We start from the raw sequence: 23,394 nt of genomic DNA, 5'->3' as shown, positions 1-23,394 counted from the left end.
CACAACACTTTAAAAATCAATCTTCCACCTCCCCCTTTTTCACTCCCAAGCAATCACAGGAAGGATTTCATCTTTAAAGAACAATTTTAATGATGTCAGACAAAAAACTAAAAGGGAACAACCTCAGGTTATGAAAATTTCAATATTTTTATCTTAATCTTCTGTTATTTAAATTTCACAAGAAGTTTTCATGATTGATAACAAAACCCTAAGAATTAAAGAGATGATTCAATCTGCTGTAGAATGTCAGCTTTTCTGACATCAACTGTATATCTTTGCAAATAACAGGCACTTACAAAGATTATCAGTTTACTGGAACAAAACAGAAGGCATGAATTAATGAATACAAGAGTTCAAATTCTCTAACTTTAAACCCTCTACTTCCAAGGTTCCAGCCTATGAAAAACAATTGTTCCATGTCAGAAAAAAACCACAATTTCACAACTACATTCTGCAGATAAGTTAACTAGAGACTATGGTCCAACCAAAACAACCTAAATTTCACGTAAGTCCTAGTACTTGTCAACTTAATTAGAGTCTTTAGAAAGCAGAAGGGAAGCAGTCAATCAGCTTTACAGAAGGGACAGAAACACAATACGAGGTCTCTCTCCACAGTCTGCATTGCTGCTATATGGATCAGCTTGCACGAGTGCTCTCTTCCACAGTTGTTCTCACTGCTCCCATAACAAACCAATTTGCATGGAGATTAAAAAAAAAAAAAGGAGGCCCACTCAATGCTGGCTGTCAGCATAGACTAAAATGATTCTGATATTAAATAGATAATTGAAAAAAAAAAAAAAAAAAGTTGCAAATATCTAGTCCATTGGCAGCACTGACTTGCCAGGCCACGTGAGCAAGCAGCAGGCTTGTATGATTGTACAGCCCTTTTGTAGGCTTCTCTCCAGTTGCAAAAGACAGTAAAAAGAAAATCATAAAAGGGTTTCTGTAATGCGAACAGCCTACAGGAGCACATTTTTAGTAGACTTTGATGCTACAGTTATCTTCTAGATGAGCTCAGTTTCACAGTCCAAGGCAAACTCTGAAATTACAACTTTCCTTTTTCAAGAGAATTTGTGTATTTAACTCTGACCAGCTTAAAAAAAGAGTCTTTGAAGAATTTAAAAAGCTGCCTCAGCTAGATAATGTACTGATTAACATTGACTTCAAAAAAGGGGAACTGTGTTTGAAGGAAACGGGAAGCAAAGTAGGGGGGAATGTAAGGAACCACTCAAATCATTATAGATGGCTCAGCCACGTGTCTCTAACAAACAGGGGGGGTGCATCAATTTCATACTGTATGGTTGCATTAATAATAGGTTTATCTACAAATTCTATCTCACACAGCTGGATGCCGCATGGAGAATGCTCCAGCTCCAACACTGTTATGTTGTTTGGCACCGATGAAACAAGTATATTCCTTGGAACAAAAAGGGTCAACTGAGGGCCACGGGCTGGCCAGTAGCGACCGAGATTAAAGCCGTTGATCCAAATTTGCCCCTGTTCAAAGAGAAAGAAAACATGATGAAGTTTTAATAGTTTGACAATGACCAAATGACTACACTTTTTAAAACATAACATGCTTCACATTGTAAGTGAGTTTTCTTGATCTGTCAGTTTGATAGGACACCAGGATAGAAAATCTATTCGAGAAATACTAGAAATAACCAAAAGAATCTAAATTCCCTGATGCTTTCCTGCTGTTTTAAAATGAAGTGGTCAGATACTGTGGTCTTTCCAGATATGACAGCCCTTAGTTGCAGATTTCTAACAACGAATTTTATAACCAGCCTCAGACCAAAGCAAGCCCTGAAAACTGTATTTGTTTGAAGCTGATTGCTGAAGAGAGAAAAAACTTGCAAAAAAACAAATCAGATTCTAATTCTTCTGTTGTCGTCCGCAAAACATAATACTACATCATCTTTGTACTCCTTTCCTTTGCATGATTTTACAAAATAAGATGTACAGCTTGCCCTGGCATGTTAAATTCCAATGCTTATTATACTTTTAATAGTTTAGTTAACTAAGGAAATTATAAAATTACAGTACAAAGGTACTGTATTTTACACTGGTTGAAACAAAATTTTTTAGGTTTTGCTAGCATTAATGTAAATTCAATGACATTGTGGTTAATTCAGCATATAAACTCTTCAAATTACTTTTTATAATAGAAGTGACCCCTAACAGTTTAAAATACTGCTCTAACATCATAAACATCCCAAACAAAAAAAGGAAAACAAGAAAATAATGTAAAAATGAAAGCAGTCTTTTATACACCAGAAAGTGAACATACTGCAGTGAAACAAATACAGGTTTTTCCAGATGTTTTGAAACTGAAGAGATGCTAAATGTTCAGCAAAACTGCAAATGGATTCTGGAGGTGAATTGCACTGTTCATTAGAAAAGATATAAGCTGATCTGGACAAACCATCTGCTTTTATTCTTCTTAAGTGTCCTTTTCATCATGTGTCAGACAATTCACAAAGGGTTCAGCAGCCAGGGAAGAGGATGGGAACAGGTAATTTAATCTGTGTTTTCCTTTTTGCTTTAGACTGTAGAAATCTGAATGCAGATTTCTGAAATGCAGTCATGGCACTGATGTACATTGATAAAAATTACAAAATAACCTGAATCTAGGATTGCTAAAATTCAGATAATAAAAAATTACAGAAGCACTAATGTAGAATACTGAATCTTACTGTTCCAGGTGTTTTGGAGGCATTTTTTTTCTGGTTTCTTTTTTCTATTTACTAAAACAGCTTTTATGGAACTTGCAAGATACATTTTCAAGGAGCTGGTATATTTATCAATGCTGACGAATTATTTTATCTCTGTATCCATTACCACATGCCAAGAGGTTAATAAATTTTGACCTCAAACTTTTTTTCATATTTAAATCAAGTTGATCTTCGTTCATTGCTTGCTTTTGATGTATTTTAATCTTGTCCTTTAGGATAAGGGAAGCTTTTTAAATCAAGCTTATTACTTTACTTCTACACTAGTTTCATGATAAAATGTGACATTAACACCAGCTACGCACCAACGCACAAAATGAATTTGCAAATGCACTTACTACACAGTAGTCTAACTAATAGACAGGGTGACTGTAACCCCCTTTTGGAAGGAGGAGTTTAGCATAGGAATCATCTGCATTGGAGTTCTATGCAGCAGGTGTGCTCATACAGGTCTTGGTTTCTGATCTTAATCTTGTTTTTCCAGTAAAACCACGAACTTCATTTCTCATTTCCAAACTGACATTTAAAACAAGAACAGCACAGGCAAGGAGTGGATGTCTATCTTCAGAAACAAGATTTCCTCTATCAGGGTCAGCAATTACAACCCATGATACCACAGAAATGAAGAACAGTCATGACTGCAAATCCTCTTTTTTATTCAGGTCAAAAAACTAATAATAATCTGACAAATCTAACCATATATCCAGTAACATGCCCCATTAGGAACACCATGCTTCTGGATATTACATGCATATCATGCATATTACTCCTGGGTACCTTATTTAAAATTTTAGTCTAATCCATACAAAGCTTGAAGGATCCATCCAATAACCATATTTACATTTTGTCTGGCATCTCTTCTCTTTGTCCCCTTCAGAGGGTATACCAACTACATAAAGCAGAAGTTTACATTCAGTAGATCAGATGAAAAGATTCCCACTAACACCTAAGAATTCCTGGACATGTTTGCCTTTTCAAAGATAGGAAGATGGCTTGTGATTCTGTGATTACGTCACAGAATTTACTGCAAAAGTTCCAGATTCCAGCTCCTGTGCAAATAACTATTTTTATTTTCTTCTGTGATTGTGCAAGATATGTACATGTACAGAAGCAGGGACTGAGACTTCCTCATCCAAGCTCAGTGCAGGCAGCACAAAAAGCCTGCAATGAATCAGTCTTCTGCATACTGGAAAGTTTGTTAACCACTAAAATGCTGTACAGAGATCACCAGCAACTTCTCCTACTCTCCTTTAATAGATATAAGTAAACTGTTTCAGAAAGGAATAACTGCTACCTAACTTCATCACTCTGATGTCTGGAGTTAATTCCTGAGGCCTCCAAAGGAAGTGATGCTTCAGTCCACACATTCTTGCCCTCCACGTCTCCCATCAGCAACATGAATGGTCTTCACCCATTTTGCACGCTGTCTCAAACATGGCACCCTTAAAACATACTCTTTTCTGTTCTAGCTATACTATATAGCTATATATAGTATATATAGTATAGCTAGCTATACTCCAACCCTGTCAGAAGTTCCTATTAATGGACACCTGCTCACAAGCTTCTTGTGGCATTGCTTCCTGACCCATTCAGTCCAGCCACAGGTAAGCACCAGAAGACAGTGTTACTGCCTGCCTGGGTCCATACTGACAGACACTCTACCAGCTGTGCCCAATTCTCTCTACACTATGTTACTATGTACCTTTTGAGTATGTTTCCCTCCTCTTAGTGGTTTACTTACAGATTCACTTGAACCAAGGAATCCACTTCCTACTCATTCAAATATATTTGACATATCTCACTACAACGTACTCCTACCAAGCCACAGAAAGGTGGACTTTCACCTTCCATAGAAGTTTTAGCAGCTGGCTGAGTAGACTTCAAGTTTTAACAGCAGAAGTTGTACCTTTGTCCAGCCAGGAAATTTAACATAGGTGTCTTGAGGCAAGTCTGGAATCCCTCCAGGAATTGAAAGTGTACCAGTGTAGAAGGCAGGTGCTTCGTAACTCTGTGGATTGCTATCAGATCTCTTTGGGTGGCCAGGGTAGCCATGAATGAAATGGTTCACTGCTCCGTCTATATTTAGGGGATACATGTCCCATTCAACAAGAATATCTTGACCGAGAGTTAAATTTGAAACTAGACCCTAGGAGGAGAAAAAAAGAAAAAAAATCAAAGACAACATAATTAGCTTCATGTTACTGAAGTTATCCAGATGCAATTATAAATAAGGAATAAAAACTTTTCTGAGTCAAAGATGGAAAGACAAATATCTGGGCTTCAACAAGTTGTAAGTTCTACTTAAGAATAAAGGATTTAATTTATTCTCTGTGAAAGTGCTGTTCCTTTTACAAAGTTTTGAGCTTTCTCTGATGCCCAGTTCTCTTTTTCAATTCTTTTTTTTTTCCCCATTAACTGAAAATATCTACTTTTCTTCAATATGAACATGATTCAATAGCACAGGACTTAATAAAAAGCAGAAAAGGGGTCATGTAGCTTAAGTTTTGAGATAGCATCTAAAGATTTGGTAACATTGAGTCACTAACTCAAGATATTAACCCGCACAATGGCAGAGAAAGCAGTATTTACTTCCTACTAGCCTTTTACAGCGAGCATACAGTATCACAAAATCAATGCACATGCTTCGTGACCCCGATTCAGTGAAATACTTTACGTTTACAGTCAGCTTCAAGCCCACATAGAACCTGTTCTCGTTTCCATGGAACTCTGTGCACTCTTGAAGCAGACCAGCGTAGTCACAGAATGAACGCAAAAGGCAAGGCAAAGTCACAGTTTAAGAGGAGTGAAAGGAATGTGAACACACTTCTTAGTTGTGTTACATTAATGATCTCTAAAGCTGAGTTTCACCGCCAAATGAGGAATTAATTTTAAGCCAATTCTGCTACATCCATATAATCTCCTGAACAGACCCTGTATAGAAGCTGTTTTTCAGTACAACTGAAGTTCTGTTGCAAGCACTGCAAGATGAAGAGGAACAAAAAGTTTTATGAATAAAGCCACGAGTAAAAACACATTTTTTGTTGTCATGGAGGGCTGACAATATATAGCGTGTCTGTTCTGATGTCTAATACACACTGCACTGACATCACAAGCCTAGTGATCAGTATAAGCAGAACAGGAACTTCCTTTTCTTACCTGAAAATAAAGTATCTGCACAGAGTTAAGTGGCAGAACTCTTCTCTACAACCCAGACTTTATCTGGCAATCACTTGGAGTAATGCAACAAAGTTTTAGTCAAAACTTTCTAACCTGTCTCTCATCTACTTCTAGGTGTTAAGAATGGTGTGGTTTTCAAATGAGTTGAGGTGCCTAAAGGCACTCTTTCTTTGGTCAGCATAACAATGCACACGCAAGAGATCAGATAGGAACATGAATTTTCCAAGTAAAATAAAGATGTAAATGGCAGTGAGCGTGAAAAACAAACAAACAAACAAATCCAGAAACCCCACTCTTTCTTCCTATTTTTCCTTTAACAAGGCCTCAACCAGAAGGACGTTTTAAAACCAGTATCTGCTTAAGATTCTTTCCCAAAAGAGAGATGCCAGGTTCCACTTCAAACTCAAAAAACTGAGAAAAAGCAGCTGAACAAAATTCAGAAAAGCTACTCTATTGTCTTGAAAGTCCAAGGCTTAACAAGATAGAAACCTCTTCCCCTAATGTTATTTTTGAAGCCATAGAATATCTAAAAAGGCATAATCATTCTCCATTTTCAAAAATCAACACAATGAATATCTGCCTTAAGGTGTTCTTTGCGAAGGAATCTATGGGAATAAGCAACGCACATTTTCCAAAGCTACGTGGACAACATCTCCTCCTTCTGTGTGAAAGGACTGTGCTTTTAGAGGTTTATTCCCACAGTGGACATCTACTATATTCGCTTTCACTTCATCTCTGGAAAGCTGAAACCCTGGTATAAGTGTGAATTTCAGCTTAACCACAGCAGCACTGAGCACCTCCCTACTCCAGTTTCTAACACTTGATTATATTACTGTAGGTTAGCAAGGAGTACGTAAATTTCCTTATCACCTGGTCTGTTACTAAATAAATCAAGACAACATTTCTGCTGCCTCTAGATGAAAGTAGAACACCGGGGAACTAGCTACTCTCTTGCCACTCAGAAAAAGAGTAAGGAGCCTTGAAATGACAGTCTAATTAAGTACTAATTCTCCACTCCGAAATTGCATGTCACAAGCACAGAAAACACTCAGATAATGATAATTTAATTCAGAGACTTTTATACATCCTGAAATCTAAGTTGCTTTGCCTTTACTAGAGCCTTAGAATAACTGGAGATAGACCTAGGAATTCACATCACAACACACTTGATAAGATAACCAGTCAACTAGTCACCTTTAAATCAAACCTTCTGTGCTGCTTAACCATAAACAACAAAACACAAGTGTGAGAATAGGTGATTCTGCCTGCTGGTGATCTCACAAGACTCTTCCCAATCTATGCTTTACTATTCAGCTGGATTTTGTAACAGGCCCAAACTCAATCCGAGTTTGGAATCTCATCAACAAAGTAAGGTAAGATTTATACACTCTTCCTGCTTTCTCACAGCATATGTGCCTCTAACTCAATGGTACAGTTTAGCATGTGTCTTCATTCCCATGACGTTTGTCTTTCTCCTGCTGTTGCATCCAATCTAACCAAGATACACTTTGGACAAGTCTCAGTTCCGCTCGCAGACAGAATTTAGACTGAGAGGAAACATGGGCTTCCACCAATTGGTGTCACCTGCAGTACCAGAGGGAACCACAGTCACCAGACAGTTATTAATCTGTACAAACATTTGACCAACATTCTGAAAGAACACTGCCAAATCAATTTAGGCCAAGACTAACGGCAATTTACAATTTGTACATTTTGGGGCCTGCAATTCTCAACTTAACTGTAAAGCTTTCTGCCTTTACCCTGATACTATTCGTAATCTACTAACATCAAAAACTGAAAAAGAAAATAAAATAGCATGCTGTGAACACTGCAGAAATACATCAGACTGGCCTTTTTAACACTTCTCTTCCTTTCGCTAGAAAATGTTGCTCAGCACTGGGAACCCCCTTAAGTCTAAAACCAGATAACGTTCCTTTTTATCCCCTGCCTTTCTCAGTGTTTCTTTTGTGGTATTGCTGCTAATGGCAGGAGGCGACAGCTCCAAAGTGTAGCACGGCTTTGAGAGTGTTTGGAAGCTTTCTGAAGATTACTTCTATAAGATCAGTCCAAACCTGAACTGGCCACGTGGCATGGTGAAGTACTTGCAAGACAGCCTCACATCACTGCGCTGAAAATGTTGCAGGAGTACACTACTGACAAATGAAATGGGACACAGAAAGATACACAAAGGTATGTGTGTACACACGTAAATACACACAGAATTACAACCTCAGGATTCACAAGCTGCTAAGCATGATCAATACTAGACAGATTTCCAACTTACTTTTGAGTTTATCTAAACAGTTTTGCACATCTTAAAATTTCTCCCTACCTTGAAGTCGTTATTGAATCTTCCAAAGTTGACTCGGCCCATATTCTCTACTAAGATGTCCAGATTTGCTCCAGCATTTCCAGTTATATTTATCATTAGTGACTTTTCTCTTTCAAGGACTCCTTGCTGAACCTATATGAATTACACCAAAAAGAAGAAAACAATAATCATTGAACAAAAAACCTCTACCATCTCTTTCTTAAATTTACATGAATAAAAGAAAGAGATGAAGGTAAGAAACAAATGAATGTTAAAATATATATATTTATCTTTTCCTTTCCTCCTTTTACACACCAGCACACACACCCACAAACCTGGTATGTCAATATTCACATTTCAGTACATCAAACAGATGTACAAGTCGCACTGGTCACATTCATCCAACTGAAGTCATCTCTTTCAGAAGTTTAATTCAACTAAATCAATTTTCAAATTCTAGTGGCTTTTGTTGCACTCCCAAAACATTAATCCAGTAACTGAAAAAATGTTGTAAGTGTCAGAGATTAAGAGATGATTCACATCCCAGTTAAGCTTACATCAATATTTAGCTTTACTTATTCCCATTCTCACATCAGGAAAGAAGAGCTTGACATGGCAACATCAGTGAACACACTGCAGCCAGCCATCAAATGTAAGTCTGCGTATACATACCTGTGTGTATGTATGCATATATACCACAAAACTTCAAGTAAGCAGTAATTTTTCCTACTTATTTTTCACTGATGTCATGAATGTGTATCAACATTCAAGTACCTCAAAAACTGAAATAACATTTTGTAATTTCTGAAACATTACTACGAATGTTTACTACAAAATCAACTGTATACTTTTTTGCATCTTATTAAATGATATTATTTGATAAACTTGTTTTGGTAAGCTGAAGAAAGGAGATAAAAAGCAGATTGTGTTCATATCTTTCATGAAGGCCACTCATAATAGTAATGGAGGCCAGCAAACAACGCTTACCCCATCCACAGAGACATAGGCACGATCATGGACTCCATTTAAAGGTGAACTCAGTTGTGTTGGCTCTGTGCAGTTTTTTGGAAGCTTCGTTCTGTACAGTACAAATCCAAAATACTAAGAAAAGAAAAGGAAAGAAAAAAATCCCCAGATTAATCAGCTACACTATTCTCTAACTTCAATTGTGGTCATGCAGTAAAATATATTCTCACTGAAACAAAACTTTCATTTGCTTTTCAGAAAGTATTTACCAGAGATACCAGCTTCAGATTAGAGTTCACTTTGACTTTTAAGCAACTTGTGTAAATTCCAGTTTCCATTTTGGATTGTTCATTGTAAATTTACATAACTGTAAAAGATAAAAGTCTTGGCTACAAATCTATTTCCCCAATAAAACCAAACCATTAATGACTAACAGTATGATTTCTTCATTATGATCAATTAACAATAGATGAAAAATCTTTTCATAACTGACTTCATATAACAAAGAGCACTTTGTCAACCAACACATTCATCAGGTCAGTATTACCTGTTTTACAAACTATCAGGAACATTTTAGAATATTTTTCACTAAGTTCTCCAGCAGTAAATAAACAAAGTCATAGTCATTTGATCTTTTTTCTCATCACAAAGTGAAACACAAATTAAAACCAGTGAAAAAGGTGTATTGTCAGCAGCCACAAAACCATTTATCTTCAAGATTTGGATTAGAAGATGGCAGGAAGAAGGGAGAGTAAACATTTCCAGTTCGCTATTATTATGACATTTACCTTACATTTGTAACAGGGTGCCCAGAAAAATGAAAAGAAAATGTGGGAAAATATTATGCAGCTCGACTGAATGGCCACTCAGAAGCTTTCCTAAACAGAGTTCAAAGGTGGGAAGAACAGAGGATGAAATAAAGACCAACTAGGTAATACATTCTACTACAGTGTACTACTTAGTGAAGCTTCTCTAGCACCTCTCTATTAGAGTCTTGGAAAGGAAAAATTTGAACTCTCAATCCTTACTTGATTAATGCCTTAGAAAATATCCCAGGCACCTGCTGAAATGCATCTGACAGGCAATTAGCACCCATGTTCCAGTCTCTGTTAAATTCAGCACAGAAGGAAGCCATATACTGTTAATGGAAATACATTGTCACTCAGCAGCAAGGGAAAGATCTTCCACTGTGGGGGAAGATATGGAAGTCACCACAATTGATGGGGACATTGATGCAGAGACAGAGAAAAATAACAGAGGGGAGAGTGGGAGTCAGCAAAAGCTATAGCAAAACACAGTTATGTATTTTTCTTATCAGTCAGTGAGAATGCCCTGGGCAGTCAGTTGTAACACATTTCTCCTTCACCACTTCTTCTCTTGAACAAGCATTTGGTAAAAGGAAAGGACAAAAAAAATAGGCAGAAGGCTCATAAAGAGTGTCAAATGGATTGCATTCCCCAACTCCAGGGTCCCTGACCGTCATGAAAAAGCAACGTTTCATCCAGTGCTCTCACTTGGACAGCAGGTGAGGAAACAAATATATATAGCATATATCTACACTCATGAAAAGAGAAAATCTTGAATGCAAAACAGTAGGACTGTCAAATATGGAAAGGTCTCATATCCAAAAAATCCTTTCCAGCATTATTACTTCCTGTGCTGAAATAAGGTGTAATACACTGGACATAAGAGCAGTCATACAACGGAGGGATGTTCAAATAAACTTGGCAAAATAACTGCAAAATGCCTAACAGAGGAATCCTTACCTGCTTGAGCTGAACAAAGGTTAATGGGTAAGTGCTTTTCACCGGTCCAGAAGGTGATAGCCTATCAAGAACCTCCACCACAGTGCCCACCTGCAGCAGAAAAAGGAGTAAAATTCAGCCTAAATGTAACTTGGTTTTAGAAACTGTAAGGCTGTAACTTAGTGTCACATATAAATAGGTGGACTCATTTTAATAAGCAAAAAAGTACAGGCTAGTCACGCGCTTAACTACCTTGCTGAATAAGAAAGGTACATACGTACAATTAAATTGCCTTTTGTCCCCATCTGCAACATAAATTTGCGCTTATACAAGTTTTCTGCTTATCCACAATCCTATCTGAAAATCAACTATGAATGTGATGTTACTCAATATGTACCAGTATGCTTAATACTTAACAAGCTTAATAAGTCAAAAGCATTTATACGGTTCATGTAAGATCTCAGTCTGTTTCACTAGAAGTACCATCTCTGTTATATTAATTATACACAAGGCATCCCAGTACTTCCCAAATGCAGATTTGCTTTCAAATACTCAACAAAAAAAACAGTTAAAAAAAAAATTAAAGAAGCATTTACAATAAAGAAAAAACTATCTCTATGGGCATCCACAGCAATACAAATTTCTTAAGCTAACGAAATAATGGAGATACTAAATTTTTGCACAGTATATATAAAGAAAACTGCTGAAATAATAAAATACATAGCAATATACACTGTTTGGTTTAAAATCCTTCTATATGTGACAGAAGTAATCATGAATCATCTACGCATCCACACGTATTTCTTTAGTATGTAGACATAGATCTAAATGAACTTAGCTCTAACTAGGAACAAGAAAGCAAGAGGAGACCATAAGCACACAAAGGGCAACACCTTCACTACCTGAAGGTTGGGTCTTCCTCAGTAGTCCACACCTAGACACCTTTATCGAGGCAAAAGGCTGTCTGTCAAATGATGGCTTCCAAATTTCTCGTGGAAGTAGCTTTTTCTTCTACATTTTCACCTTAAGCACTTCACTTAAGATGACAATCAGCTTTCAAGGAGTAAAATTCCCCAAATTGTAATGCAGGATCCAGTAGGCCACAGCAGATTGAACCACTGGATCTTGTACAACAGCTTTGAAGCAAGGAATGAGCATCTCTGCATAGATACTAAAAGATTATGGAATTAATGAACAAATTTACAAGCGTTAGCAGCCTAGGCTACTAACAATAAAACCAAGAATGGACATAAGTGGTATTAGGTCATATGTGGTCATTTGAATAGCCTACTAACAGGCAATGAGTGCTGCTTTGAACCTTCATAAACTGAGAATTAGCCTACAGATGTGCCTGTCTGATGTTCTTCTAAGCTTACACTATCAAGGCGGCTTCTGTTCCACATGTGAGTGAGTTATATGTTTGACCTATGCACTAGGTTGGTAGAAACTAATTTCTTTGCAATCTTTTATTAAACTTATCACTCTTAAGTGATGTGCACAGAACAAAAATCAAGATCTGCTTTTGCTGCAGGTTCCTACTGATTACTACTTAGCAGACAATTGCTATCATAACAGAAACAGTAAATTTTAAAAAGTACCAACTTTGAACTTGGTCAAGAATTTCTAAAAGTAATCTGTGCAGAAACAAACAAACAGAAAAAAACAACCAACAGATGACTAACAAATAACAGCAACACTTTTTGATCCTCCAGAGCAAATTTTCAAAACCAAAGTGAAAGATCAAACATGAAAGAAAGAACACAGCTGCAACAGGAGTGGTATCATCTACTGGCAGCATCCTGTCTGCTGAAACTATTTGTACCCCAAATTTTGTCCCCGACTCAAACCTCAAGATTGCCTGCTACCATATTCATAACTATTACTTAAGCTTTTCACAGTCTAAGAAGCAAGCACAACTACAAGATCTACAAGTCTGCAGGCCACAATACTGGGGCAGGCATTTCATTGTGACCAAGCACTCCTCAGGGCCCCCTGAGCGGTGACCAGAAACTACCACCTGTTCTCAAGCCTCCAAGGCCACTAGACACACTGTGGACGGGAAGACACCTTCATTTGCATCTGCAAAGAACATTTCCCACATTCTGAGACTGAAACTCTGCCTTCTTGCTCAGAGTTCTTGAGCCAACCTATTACTATTCTACTTAGAATCACAGAATTGCTCAGGCTGGAAAAGACCCTAAAGATCAAGTCCAACCACAATCTAACCATACTACCCTAACAACCCTCTGCTCAATCATGTCCCTGAGCACCACATCCAAACAGATTTTTAACACATTCAGGGATGGTGACTCAACCAGCTCCCTAGGGAGCCTATTCCGGTGCTTGAACTTCTGCCTGTCCTCATTCCCTACCACCAATACATTTCTCTCTTCTATCACTGCAACAAGCTCTTTCCTCATTGCTTGCTTTTCTGTCCTCTTCCATAGTAGCGGCAGCATCCTTCGGTCTATTTTTCAATAGATCCTCCCTTTCTTTTCCCTCCAGAATAACTCTTTAAAATCATTCAGTAGCTCAGAATGAACACCTGTCTGATAAGGGAACAGCAGAAGGATGGGTGAGAATGTTTCATTGTTTTATTTCTTTACAGTTAGGTTGAGTTCCCAAATGACTTTGAGCTAGTGAAACTTATGTGCAAACATCTAAGAAGTAGTAGTAGCACAAAGACCTCTCCTCTTCAACTAGAGGTAATGAGCTGCTGATCAAGCACTGAATTGTCCCAGAACATCTTGTGGGAAAATTAGAGGATAACCTGGTCTCTAAATTACATGAGCCTCTGTAAAGTACGCCATGCATCCACTGAAAATACTCTGGTGTCTGTTCCCTGTTTCTTTCTGCAGAAAGGTTGCAGCAGTTGGTTCATAGCAGTGGATTTGCTGCTCAGCTAACAACTAACTGCTGAACCCCAACTGCACAGTGAAGTTTTCACATAGTACCTGTTCCAGCACTGTTACTGCAAATTGCTACAGCTGGGAAGACCACTATAAAATCATAGAATATCCTGAGTAGGAAGGGACCTCCAAGGATCACCCAAAGCAAAGTTACATTATTTTCAACAATTCCTATCTGACAAGTCACCCAAATACATTCAGGTTTCTCTAGACAAGAGGCATTGAACCTTGTTACAATAGGAGTGGACAGCTTTGGCAGGAACAGTACAACCTTCTGTGATTTGTGACTTGTTCTGTGTTGCACTCTAACTAAGCAAAGGAGTAAACAGAAGTTGAAGTAAAACGGTGAGTTTACAGAGGAAAAACAATTTTCTTACCAGAAAACAATTCTAGAGGCTTTCAGTACAGATGACAATATATGTACAGAAAATGACTGGAACCTCACACCTGATAGCTTAGAAATGCCATCTTGCTTTCTAGAACTGCTGGGTTCAGAATAAAACACACCTCCTCAAACAAGCAGGAAGTGTTGGAGGTAGAAGGGAAAAGGAACAGGGTTTCCAGTGTGATGGTCAGGTCAAAGCTGTGACACTTGAGCCAGTTTAGTTATTTGCCCTCACCACGCATCTGTAAGACAGGATCCTGGTCCTGATGCTTTGCAGCTTTCATTTCTTGGAGACAGAAAAGAGAAAATTCATAATTCCCATGAAACTAGACTGTCCTATCTGAAAAGCATAAATCATGATAAAGAGCAGAGGCAAAATCTGATTGCAAGGTTCCTGAGTGCCTGCAACCCACTACAGCAGCAGAAGTGGTGGGTGTACAGATAACAGTATAAAATTAGTCACTACCAAATGTAACCAATTCAGTGAAACCTCATATGGCAACCCTGACCTAAAAGGTCTGAAGATACACAGAGATTGCTGAAAATGATATAAATCTGTGACAAATTCAAAAGTTGTGTCACTTTTACAAAGAACTGATTCCTGCCCACCACTTTTGTGGGATGACTCGAAAACCATCTGCAAAGCCTTATCGCCACCAAATTTTCCAACACTTCAGCTGCAGTGCGTAACAGATCAGATAAACTGTAGATTGGAACAGCAGCTGCCAAATTAAGCATACAAAATATACACTGAACTGTTACGAATTACAGTACTTACTACAGCAATCACAGTAATCTTCCATCTCCAAACAATTTGACTGGGAACAGCAGACTGAATAGAGACAAGTTCATACCTCTTTGTCTCTTTACTCTTAGACCATATTTTACACTCAGTGCAGGAAACAAGTTATTAACCACATTTTACAAAACTGTCTCTGACCATGAAGGATGGTGCTATAAATGGAGGATGGATGGTGCCAGCTACTCATGTGCTGATCAGTCACATGTCAGTTACCGAAGAAGATACAGTCAGGTTGAGTTCCATTTGCTTTTCCTTCAGCAAGAAGTTTCTTTCATTAGTTACAGATTTTCACAGTTCTTGCAAGAAACTATACTGACCAGACTTTCTAATTCATTACAAGTGTTCCATTTTTACATTTTACAAGTACTCAAAGTATTTACCTAAAAGATACATACATACCACCTACTCCTTCGCCATCAGAGGCATCACCAACTACAGAAACATATTTCTTATTCTAGCATTTCTCCTGTTACACTACTTATACAGCAGTTCTCAGACAACTAAGACTCTACTGTGCTAAGAATGTATTACTTCTAGTTTAGTAAAACTTCATACACAAATGGCATGTAGTAAAAATCATTTTTTATATTGAGATAACACATATTTATCATTTTCCAGCACGGACATGGTTTCTAATTCCCAAGCTCTGTCCTACCCTTCCTGAAAATTTGCTTTTGAGGTTTTCCCTCCTGTTTTGTATGATATCTAGAGATTGTCATGACACTTTCAAACATATTTAAAAAAAAAAAAAAAAAAAAAAAGAAGCAGCCAACAGGCAGCATTACAGAAAGACACACTTAGCATATTACAGATGTCAGTTTACCTTCTGCAAGCGAACCTTCCCATAGGCAAATTTGGATGTTGTTGGAGGGATAAGACCTTCTGGTAACTGGTTATACTAGGAAGAGAGGAGGGAAAAAAATACATGAAACTTAAATACAAACATGTCTTAACTGAATTCTTGCTTTTCATTTTACAACTTATGGAAGTAGAGCTTAAGCTGAAAATAGATAGTCCCACTGTGCTAGTGGATTACACTGGCACCCAGTTTCAGAGGGAGGCTTCACAAAGAAAAAGTGATTGGATCACTTGCAGTAAATATAGGGTTGGGTTTTTTTTGCAAATACTGAACTCGAGGTAACAATGTAAAAAATAAAAAAGCAAAACCCTCCAAAATGAAAAAGCAAAGTAAGAAGCTGTCACAGAATCACAGCATCACAGTGTTCTTGGAGCCCTCCTGTGGCTATAGCGTGCATTACCATCTCATTACCTTCTGGGCAGGTTTCTTTCATAAATACTTGTGAAAACCTCACACAGTGGAAAATAACTTTGTTAGCTGCTACTAGGCTGCTGGGCAACCTCTAATCCCTAGTGGCTCACTGAGAAAAAGGAGGCTGGAGAAAAACTTAGATTAGCAGGAAGCTAATATAGAAACAAACGTGGAAGTGATGGACACTCTTGAAAAGAGGTAAATCTAGACAACTGATCTAGACTGCCACACACTGTAGCACTTCTTTCTCAGCCTACAACCTTCTTACCTTCTTCCCATACCATCTCTCTCTCTTTCTTTCCATTATTTATTCCTTGCTTTATGTCCACTTTTCCTAGCTATTCTTTCATTTATTCAAAGGGCATTCTCTGTTGGGATTTTGATTTTAATTTGGAAGGTTTTGCACAAAATATGATTTGTTGGCCTTAACATGGTACATGCAGCATAAAACTAATGCTCAAAAGCTTTCTCTCACCAAGACAACCTATTGTTTGTTTAGTTGGTCTGATTGCTTTTTAAACAAATAGCAGTATAATTTCTAGTATCTCTATGCCAAACTTAACTAAAAACTAATTAAAACTAATTGGTATCATTGGTAGCTGTTTTGCGTCTTCCTCTTTGTATTTGAAAATAATCAAAACAGTCTTAAAAACAAACAAAAAAAAATGACAACAACATTGCACTAAAATCAAACAAAAACTATATTTGCCAAGAAAAGAAAACAAGAGTAGAAAATTTTAGCCCAAATGGTAAAAATAGTGCCAGCAACTGAAAAAATTTTTTGACTGAAACTCTTCCCCTTTATTATATTTATTAACTGAAACCAACTGTGTAAGACTCAAGATTAAAATAGGTTAGCCTTGTAGCACAGATGTTTTGAAAGCAGTTGTTAGTTATTGTCAATTTCATTTTCTTTTATCAACATCAGCCCAACCTGCACTGAGTAGACATTATTACAAGGTGAGAAGGCATAGCAGAGACAGAAAGCCTTCACCAAGATTCTATGGATGTAGAAGAGAGAAACAAACTGCACCAAAAAAGCTGTACAATGACCTAACACATACTAACTTACACTGAAGATCTGATCAAGACTACCTCACAGCACTGGAACACTACTTACATTTCTCATAGAGATCTTGCCTTGAAGAAAATAACTCAAAAACAAGAAGCTTGGGTATCTTTCTCTTGAGAAAAAGCTGTATCCAGCCTAAGATACAAAGGACTCAAAAGACTATCAAAATTATCCCATCAATGTAAAGCTGAGCAATAACGAAGAAATGAAAGAAAACATTCCGCACCAGGCCTTTACAGGTGGGGAGATAAAGGCATGCTTTACTCTGGACATAATATAACTTCAGGAGACCTACTGTCAACCAAAAGTGTCTCCTAATGAATAGGAATGCTTTGACATGCAATAGGGAAAGAAGAGAGCACAAGTTTCAGGATTCCCAGGGACTTTGTCTTTAAGCCTTGTCCTGAATGGCCTCCAATGCAGGTCTATTCAAAATCCAGATACAGGTTCCATATTTCACTCCATGCTTCTGTTTGTAGAGATCCTAGCCACTTCAAAACATTTTTATAGCAAAGGCAAAGTTGGTCCCACCCATGATCTACAGTTTGCGGCATCTCTAAAGCAAGATGCATTCTCATGTGTAATCGTGCTCCTACTTACAAGACCCAAAAGAACAACATGAAGTACAGGATACAGACAGCCAAAGCATAGAGCTGCAGTGCTATCAGGCTGATATCAAGTGACCAGCTTGAGCCAACTGAGTGCCTGATCAACACAGCAAGGGAAAACTATTCATCTGTCTTCCACCTCTACTCCCAGACAAATGCTTCTCGTGTCCCTCTGCTCCCTTCCTGCCAGCACTCCTCTGGATCCACTGAGCCAATTCAGCTTACTGACCTCAAACTGAAAGAAAACAAACCCAGCAAAAAAGCAGAGGTGCATCATCTCAGTGTCACATCTGCAACTGTATCTCCTTTGAAAATAAGGAGAGAATCTTTGGAACAGCAGGAAAATAGAGAGGTGAAACTCCTTTTTCACAAGGGATTGGGTTGGCCTAGTGACCTTGTTCTAACTCACTGCTTTTTCTTGCAGAAAACAGTAATCAACACAAGAGCAAGAGTATGCAGACCTGGGATATCTCAAAGAACCATTCTAAACATGTACTAGGGATACTCACCATACCAATGACCTCCCTCAAGGCAAAATATTTTTCAGTCAGATCCCCTGCTTCACTTAGTGGAGCATCATAGTCATAACTAGTGGGTTGTGACATATAAGGCATATTAGCACCTAAAAGAAGTCAGGAAGAAACAATTAATAAAAATGGTGAAAGAGTTGTATTTTTCTCTCCCAAGAGGATCAACTTTCAGAATTTCTCTCCAAACACAGCCTGTCTGTGTACTTTTAGATTCAATGTAGACTTTGGTGTTTGGGATTCAGCACTGAGAATATATTCCTTATGGAGAACAACATCCTTCTGAGCTCACACTGCTGTGATAATGTCTTCAGAAATATCCTGAAGCAAATCTATTCATGTTTCAATTGCTTCACAGTACCGAATAAAGCAAAAGTACCCTTTGCAAAAGTGAATACCATGTGTTTAGCAGAAAATGCTGGCAATAGCCAGAGAACTGCGAATGCAATCATCTTTTGCCATGTGAAGGCAGGCGCAGCTTACATTTTTACAGAACATGTCACTAGAATTGGGTCCACATGAACCAAATGAGGTTCAACAAGGCCAAATGCAAGATGTTGCACTTGGGCCAGAGCAATCCCAGGTACTTATACAAACTAGGGGAAGAGCTCACTGAGAGAAACCCTGTGGAGAAGGACTTGGGGTCCTGGTAGACATGAGCCAGCAGCGTCACAGCAGGAGGTGAGGCTCCATCTAGAGTACTGTGTCTAGCATAAGGAGGACGTGGAGCTCTTGGAGTGGGTCCAGAGAAGGGCTACGAAGATGATCAGAGGGCTGGAGCACCTCTCCTGTGAAAAAAGGTTGAGGAAACTGGGCTTGTTTAGCTTGGAGAAGAGAAGGCTCCAGGAAGACCTCATTGTGGCCTTCCAGTACTTGAAGGGAGCATATAAACAGGAGGGGAAATGGCTGTTTACATGGGGTTGATAGCAGTAAGACAAAGGGGAATGGTTTTAAACTGAGACACTGGGGGTTAGGTTAAATATTATGAGGAAGTTTTCACACAGCAGGTGGTGAGGCACTGGAACAGATTGCCCAAGGAGATTGTGGATCCCCCATCCCTGAAGGCATTCAAGGCCAGGCTGGACGTGGCTCTGGGCAGCCTGGTCTGGTGGATGGTGACCCTGCACATAGCAACGGGGGTCGAAACTAGATGATCATTGTGGACGTTTTCAACCCAGGCCATTCTATGATTCTGTTTAACACATAAGCAGCTCTACTCTATCATAAGATTAATTTAAATAATTTCTTACCATTCCAGTAGGCAAAGTTAGTTCCACCTATAAACATGTACCTAAAACAAATCAAAACAAAAAAAGCCACCACTTTAATCAGGTTTTGAAGAAATGGGGGAAAAAAGAAAAATCAGCCCAAATTATCCTTCACTGAAGGCACACTTACAGGTTAACATTAGCACCACGTGCCAGGATTTCATTAAGTGTTTTAGCTATAGTTTGTGAGGGTACAACAACGTGACGGTGCCCCCAGTGATCCAGCCATCCAGTATAAAACTCAGAATTAACCTGAAAGGAGGAAGGGAAAAATATGAAGAGGGTGCAAGAACAGAATGCAACATGACTTGGGTTACTAGCTGTAAGAGAGAATGAAAAAAGGTAGCTTGAACCATTTTAACTATTTTTAAACTTCATAAATACAGCAGAGTATACATTTAAATCAGTCTTTTTTAGTAGGTGACTCAAAGAGACTAAACTATCTTTTCAATAATTTTGTACATGCGCTTTGAAAATCATTGCTTAAGTACTAAAGAACACAGATTTCCTTAGAACCTGTCAAACTTAATGTTTCAGATAGTTGGCATAAAAATAAATGATGGAACAAATACATTCTCTGCAGAGTTTGTAGATTATATTAGATGCAATGAAAAATAAATCTTCCAAACACTCAAGTAGCATCCCAAATGATTTTACAGCACAGAAGCAGTTCCCTTAAAGGGTCTTCTCTTTTGTCAAAATGGCTTCCAGTAATCTCACAACCCATTATAAGTTGTGTAGAAGCTCTAGAGTAGCTGAAAACAGGAAGCAACATTTAATCTGCCCTTTTAATGTTGCCTTTAACTTCCACCCACCCACGTTCATGACTAATGCATCTAATCATACTGTTTCCGCTGCCATGTAAACATTTGTCTTTATAAGGAAAAATACTGAAAATTGGTATCTCCTGGGACAACGAGAATATCTGCAGAACACTTAATGTGGATTTGACAAACACACAGAAGCTCCTCTGTTCAGCTTTTCTGACTGACTTAGAAATGACATCTCTGTAAACATTCCTGAGAAACTGTTGTCAACTCCTCTGTTGTTAACCACTAAGATTAGGAATGATATAAGAATGTAAATTAAGAGACATACCAAAGGGCCTGTAGGTTCACTGCTCCTCTGAGCTAAGAATGCTGCTGTGATGTTTCCACCTATTAAAAGAAGACTGAGTTGCAATATCCTCAACTTATTTCAGTAAACAAAAAACTGAAAAAGTGCCATACCTCCTTTCCAACATCTAATAAAAACATAAACAAGAAACTTTGGAGATTGTAGGAATGAACATGCTTCATTGTAGTGCTTAAGTTGCAGAACTTATTTAAAATGCACACATGAATTCATGCACGTATGCATGCATGCACATCTCTGTTTTTGAGGTACATCCTCTGAAAACCCAGCTCTTCTCAGGAATGACATATTGGCTCCAAAAACCCTGAGATGTGTCAGAATTACTACACAGTCATTGGAACATATCGGCCTGGGATTGTGGTAGCAAGAGGATGGGGAAGAACAGTCTTCCTGTCAGGCAGTTTGTAAAAAGGAGTTTCACTTCTGAGCAATCCTAGTGGCTTAAAACACAGGAAACAGAAATAACTACTCATGAGCAGCTCATTCTCATCACGAAAGATGCACGTGAAGGAGCTCTTGATTTCAATCCATTTATAAAAAATGAATTTCTACTAGGAGTGTATGTTTGACTATAAAGAGAATAACATACATAAAAAGACACAAATACAAAATAAACTGGAAAGATCCATCTTTGAATTTGTTTCTTGTGCTTTAAGCCTATTTTGCCAAGTCTGTGCAGAATATGAGTGTTCACAGCCTCAACTTCCCTCTTCCATCAAATGGACACTTTCCAAACACACTGTGGTTGCTTGATCATTCTTCAGACCTGTGTCACAGCAAATTGTGGCAGTGTGCACATTTTATTTTAATTTTGGTAACAAACAGCTGTCTCCAACCTGGGGCAAAGTCTACTGTCGCATAAAGACCCTGAAGAGCTCCACATTTCAAATGAAACTGGCTTGCACCATCAGTTGTGAACAGCACCACCTCATCCCCAAGATGCTGGCGAAAGATCTTCAGTAGGGAACGCAGATAGTCATAGTCACAAGCAAAGTAGCTTCCATACTCATTCTCCACCTGCATGGCAAAAACAAGTCACCAGAGCAGTAAGTAGCGAATTCCAGATTGCATCTAACGCCCAAAATTGGAAGCTTAAATGCAAGACTCTTCTTTCTTTGAAAGAAATGCTGAAAATACCATTTAAAATTCCAGAAACGAAGAATAACAGAAGGGAACACTTATAGGCACTCCTCACCGGCATCTCATGCTGCAGCAATCACTGCAAGATTAAAATAAGCAGCTCAAAGCTTTTGCTACAGTCAAATACTAAGAAAATTGAACAAGCACTCCTACATATTTAGTAATTTAAGAGAAAATACATACCAACAATGCACAGCACTGTACCCTGAAACATTTACAGCTCAAATCAGGTGATCAAAACAAAAAAGTCTAAATTTTGAAGCTCTTCTGGATAAAAGTTTGAGGCTTATTTCATACTGCTCTTGTTCCTATCTGCAGCAAATCCTCCCATCAGAAGAGTTTAGGTAACCATAACGTATTTTGGTTTGATGTGAGAATTGGCATAAACCTCAGATCTAAAAAGCTCCATAAGCTTGCACTATTGTTTTCCATAGTTTTGGGGAACAACTGTGATGGAGTACTCTGAATTTTGCAGACAGTACCCTCAGTTCTTTAGAATAAGAGACTCCAATGAATCTTCCAGCTACCTTAAATGGTTAAGAAACTTTTTTGTACCTTACTAGCCAACACTTATGGAGCATCCACAAGAACAATATAAGCATCCACGCTGCTTGCATTTATTTGTTTTTCTGAAAGTTACCTGTACCATGATGATTGGACCTCCATTTTGATAGAGGTGAGGCTTCATCTTTGGCAAGAGGACCCCCATCCATTTCTCCACTGCTGTCAGGTAATCTGTAATGCATAAAGTGTAAACGGTTCACAACTTCTCTGCTTTTCTCTTTTTTGTTTCTTTGTTTTACTGTATGTGTAGTTTTTACCATGTAAAACAGATAGATGTAAATAAACATAAGTTTCTAAATATTGAAGTATATCAGAATGCCACTTAATGAACTGACATGTCCTTACACTCATTCAAAAAAGTCAGCTTCCACTACAGTTTACTGAATAATAAAACATGAAATACTGATGAACTTTGAAGAACACCAGAGGCTTCAATGTGTCTCACACAAGTTGTCCTAATGCATTTCAACAAGTGTTTCCATCTGTACTATTTTTTTTTTTTAAACAGATAGCTTCTCTCACAACGAGCAGAACTTAAGTCAGGTACGATATGGATCTACATCTTTCTCCCCAGATCCCCTCTCCGATATCCTGTCTCACCTCGTGTCTACACATCCTGTCCAGGACATTAAGAGTGCTGCATTAGCTCCAGAATTTCATGCACACCGATCAGCTAGGAAGAATTCCCACAATGAGTGGCCAGTTGTAAAATCAAGAGAAAAAAAGTCAAAGCTGAGAGCTACTTGCCATTTCTTTAATGATGACAATAAATTTTTTACTTGGT

The 23,394-nt window shown here is 38.2% G+C and overlaps 1 protein-coding gene across 1 annotated transcript in view; it reads right to left on the bottom strand.

The window, feature by feature from the left end:
• Positions 1-1,236: 1,236 nt before the first annotated feature.
• The window catches only part of GLB1 (galactosidase beta 1), a gene marked incomplete at both ends in the record, with an annotated part of 43,315 nt that continues 21,157 nt past the window's right edge, over positions 1,237-23,394 (bottom strand). Inside the window, 12 exons of the mRNA XM_079538037.1 lie at positions 1,237-1,497; positions 4,639-4,878; positions 8,242-8,373; positions 9,208-9,321; positions 10,953-11,042; positions 15,851-15,925; positions 18,487-18,599; positions 19,755-19,795; positions 19,903-20,024; positions 20,871-20,929; positions 21,743-21,923; positions 22,687-22,781. Of these exons, the coding sequence (XP_079394163.1) occupies positions 1,237-1,497; positions 4,639-4,878; positions 8,242-8,373; positions 9,208-9,321; positions 10,953-11,042; positions 15,851-15,925; positions 18,487-18,599; positions 19,755-19,795; positions 19,903-20,024; positions 20,871-20,929; positions 21,743-21,923; positions 22,687-22,781 (1,523 nt within the window). The remainder of the gene's footprint in view (positions 1,498-4,638; positions 4,879-8,241; positions 8,374-9,207; positions 9,322-10,952; positions 11,043-15,850; positions 15,926-18,486; positions 18,600-19,754; positions 19,796-19,902; positions 20,025-20,870; positions 20,930-21,742; positions 21,924-22,686; positions 22,782-23,394) is intronic.

The sequence above is a fragment of the Tetrao urogallus genome, assembly GCF_951394365.1.
Source record: "Tetrao urogallus genome assembly, chromosome: 7".
Lineage (NCBI taxonomy): Eukaryota > Metazoa > Chordata > Aves > Galliformes > Phasianidae > Tetrao > Tetrao urogallus.
Note: the sequence above shows the minus strand (reverse complement) of the source record. Positions and strands in the feature narration are given on the sequence as shown.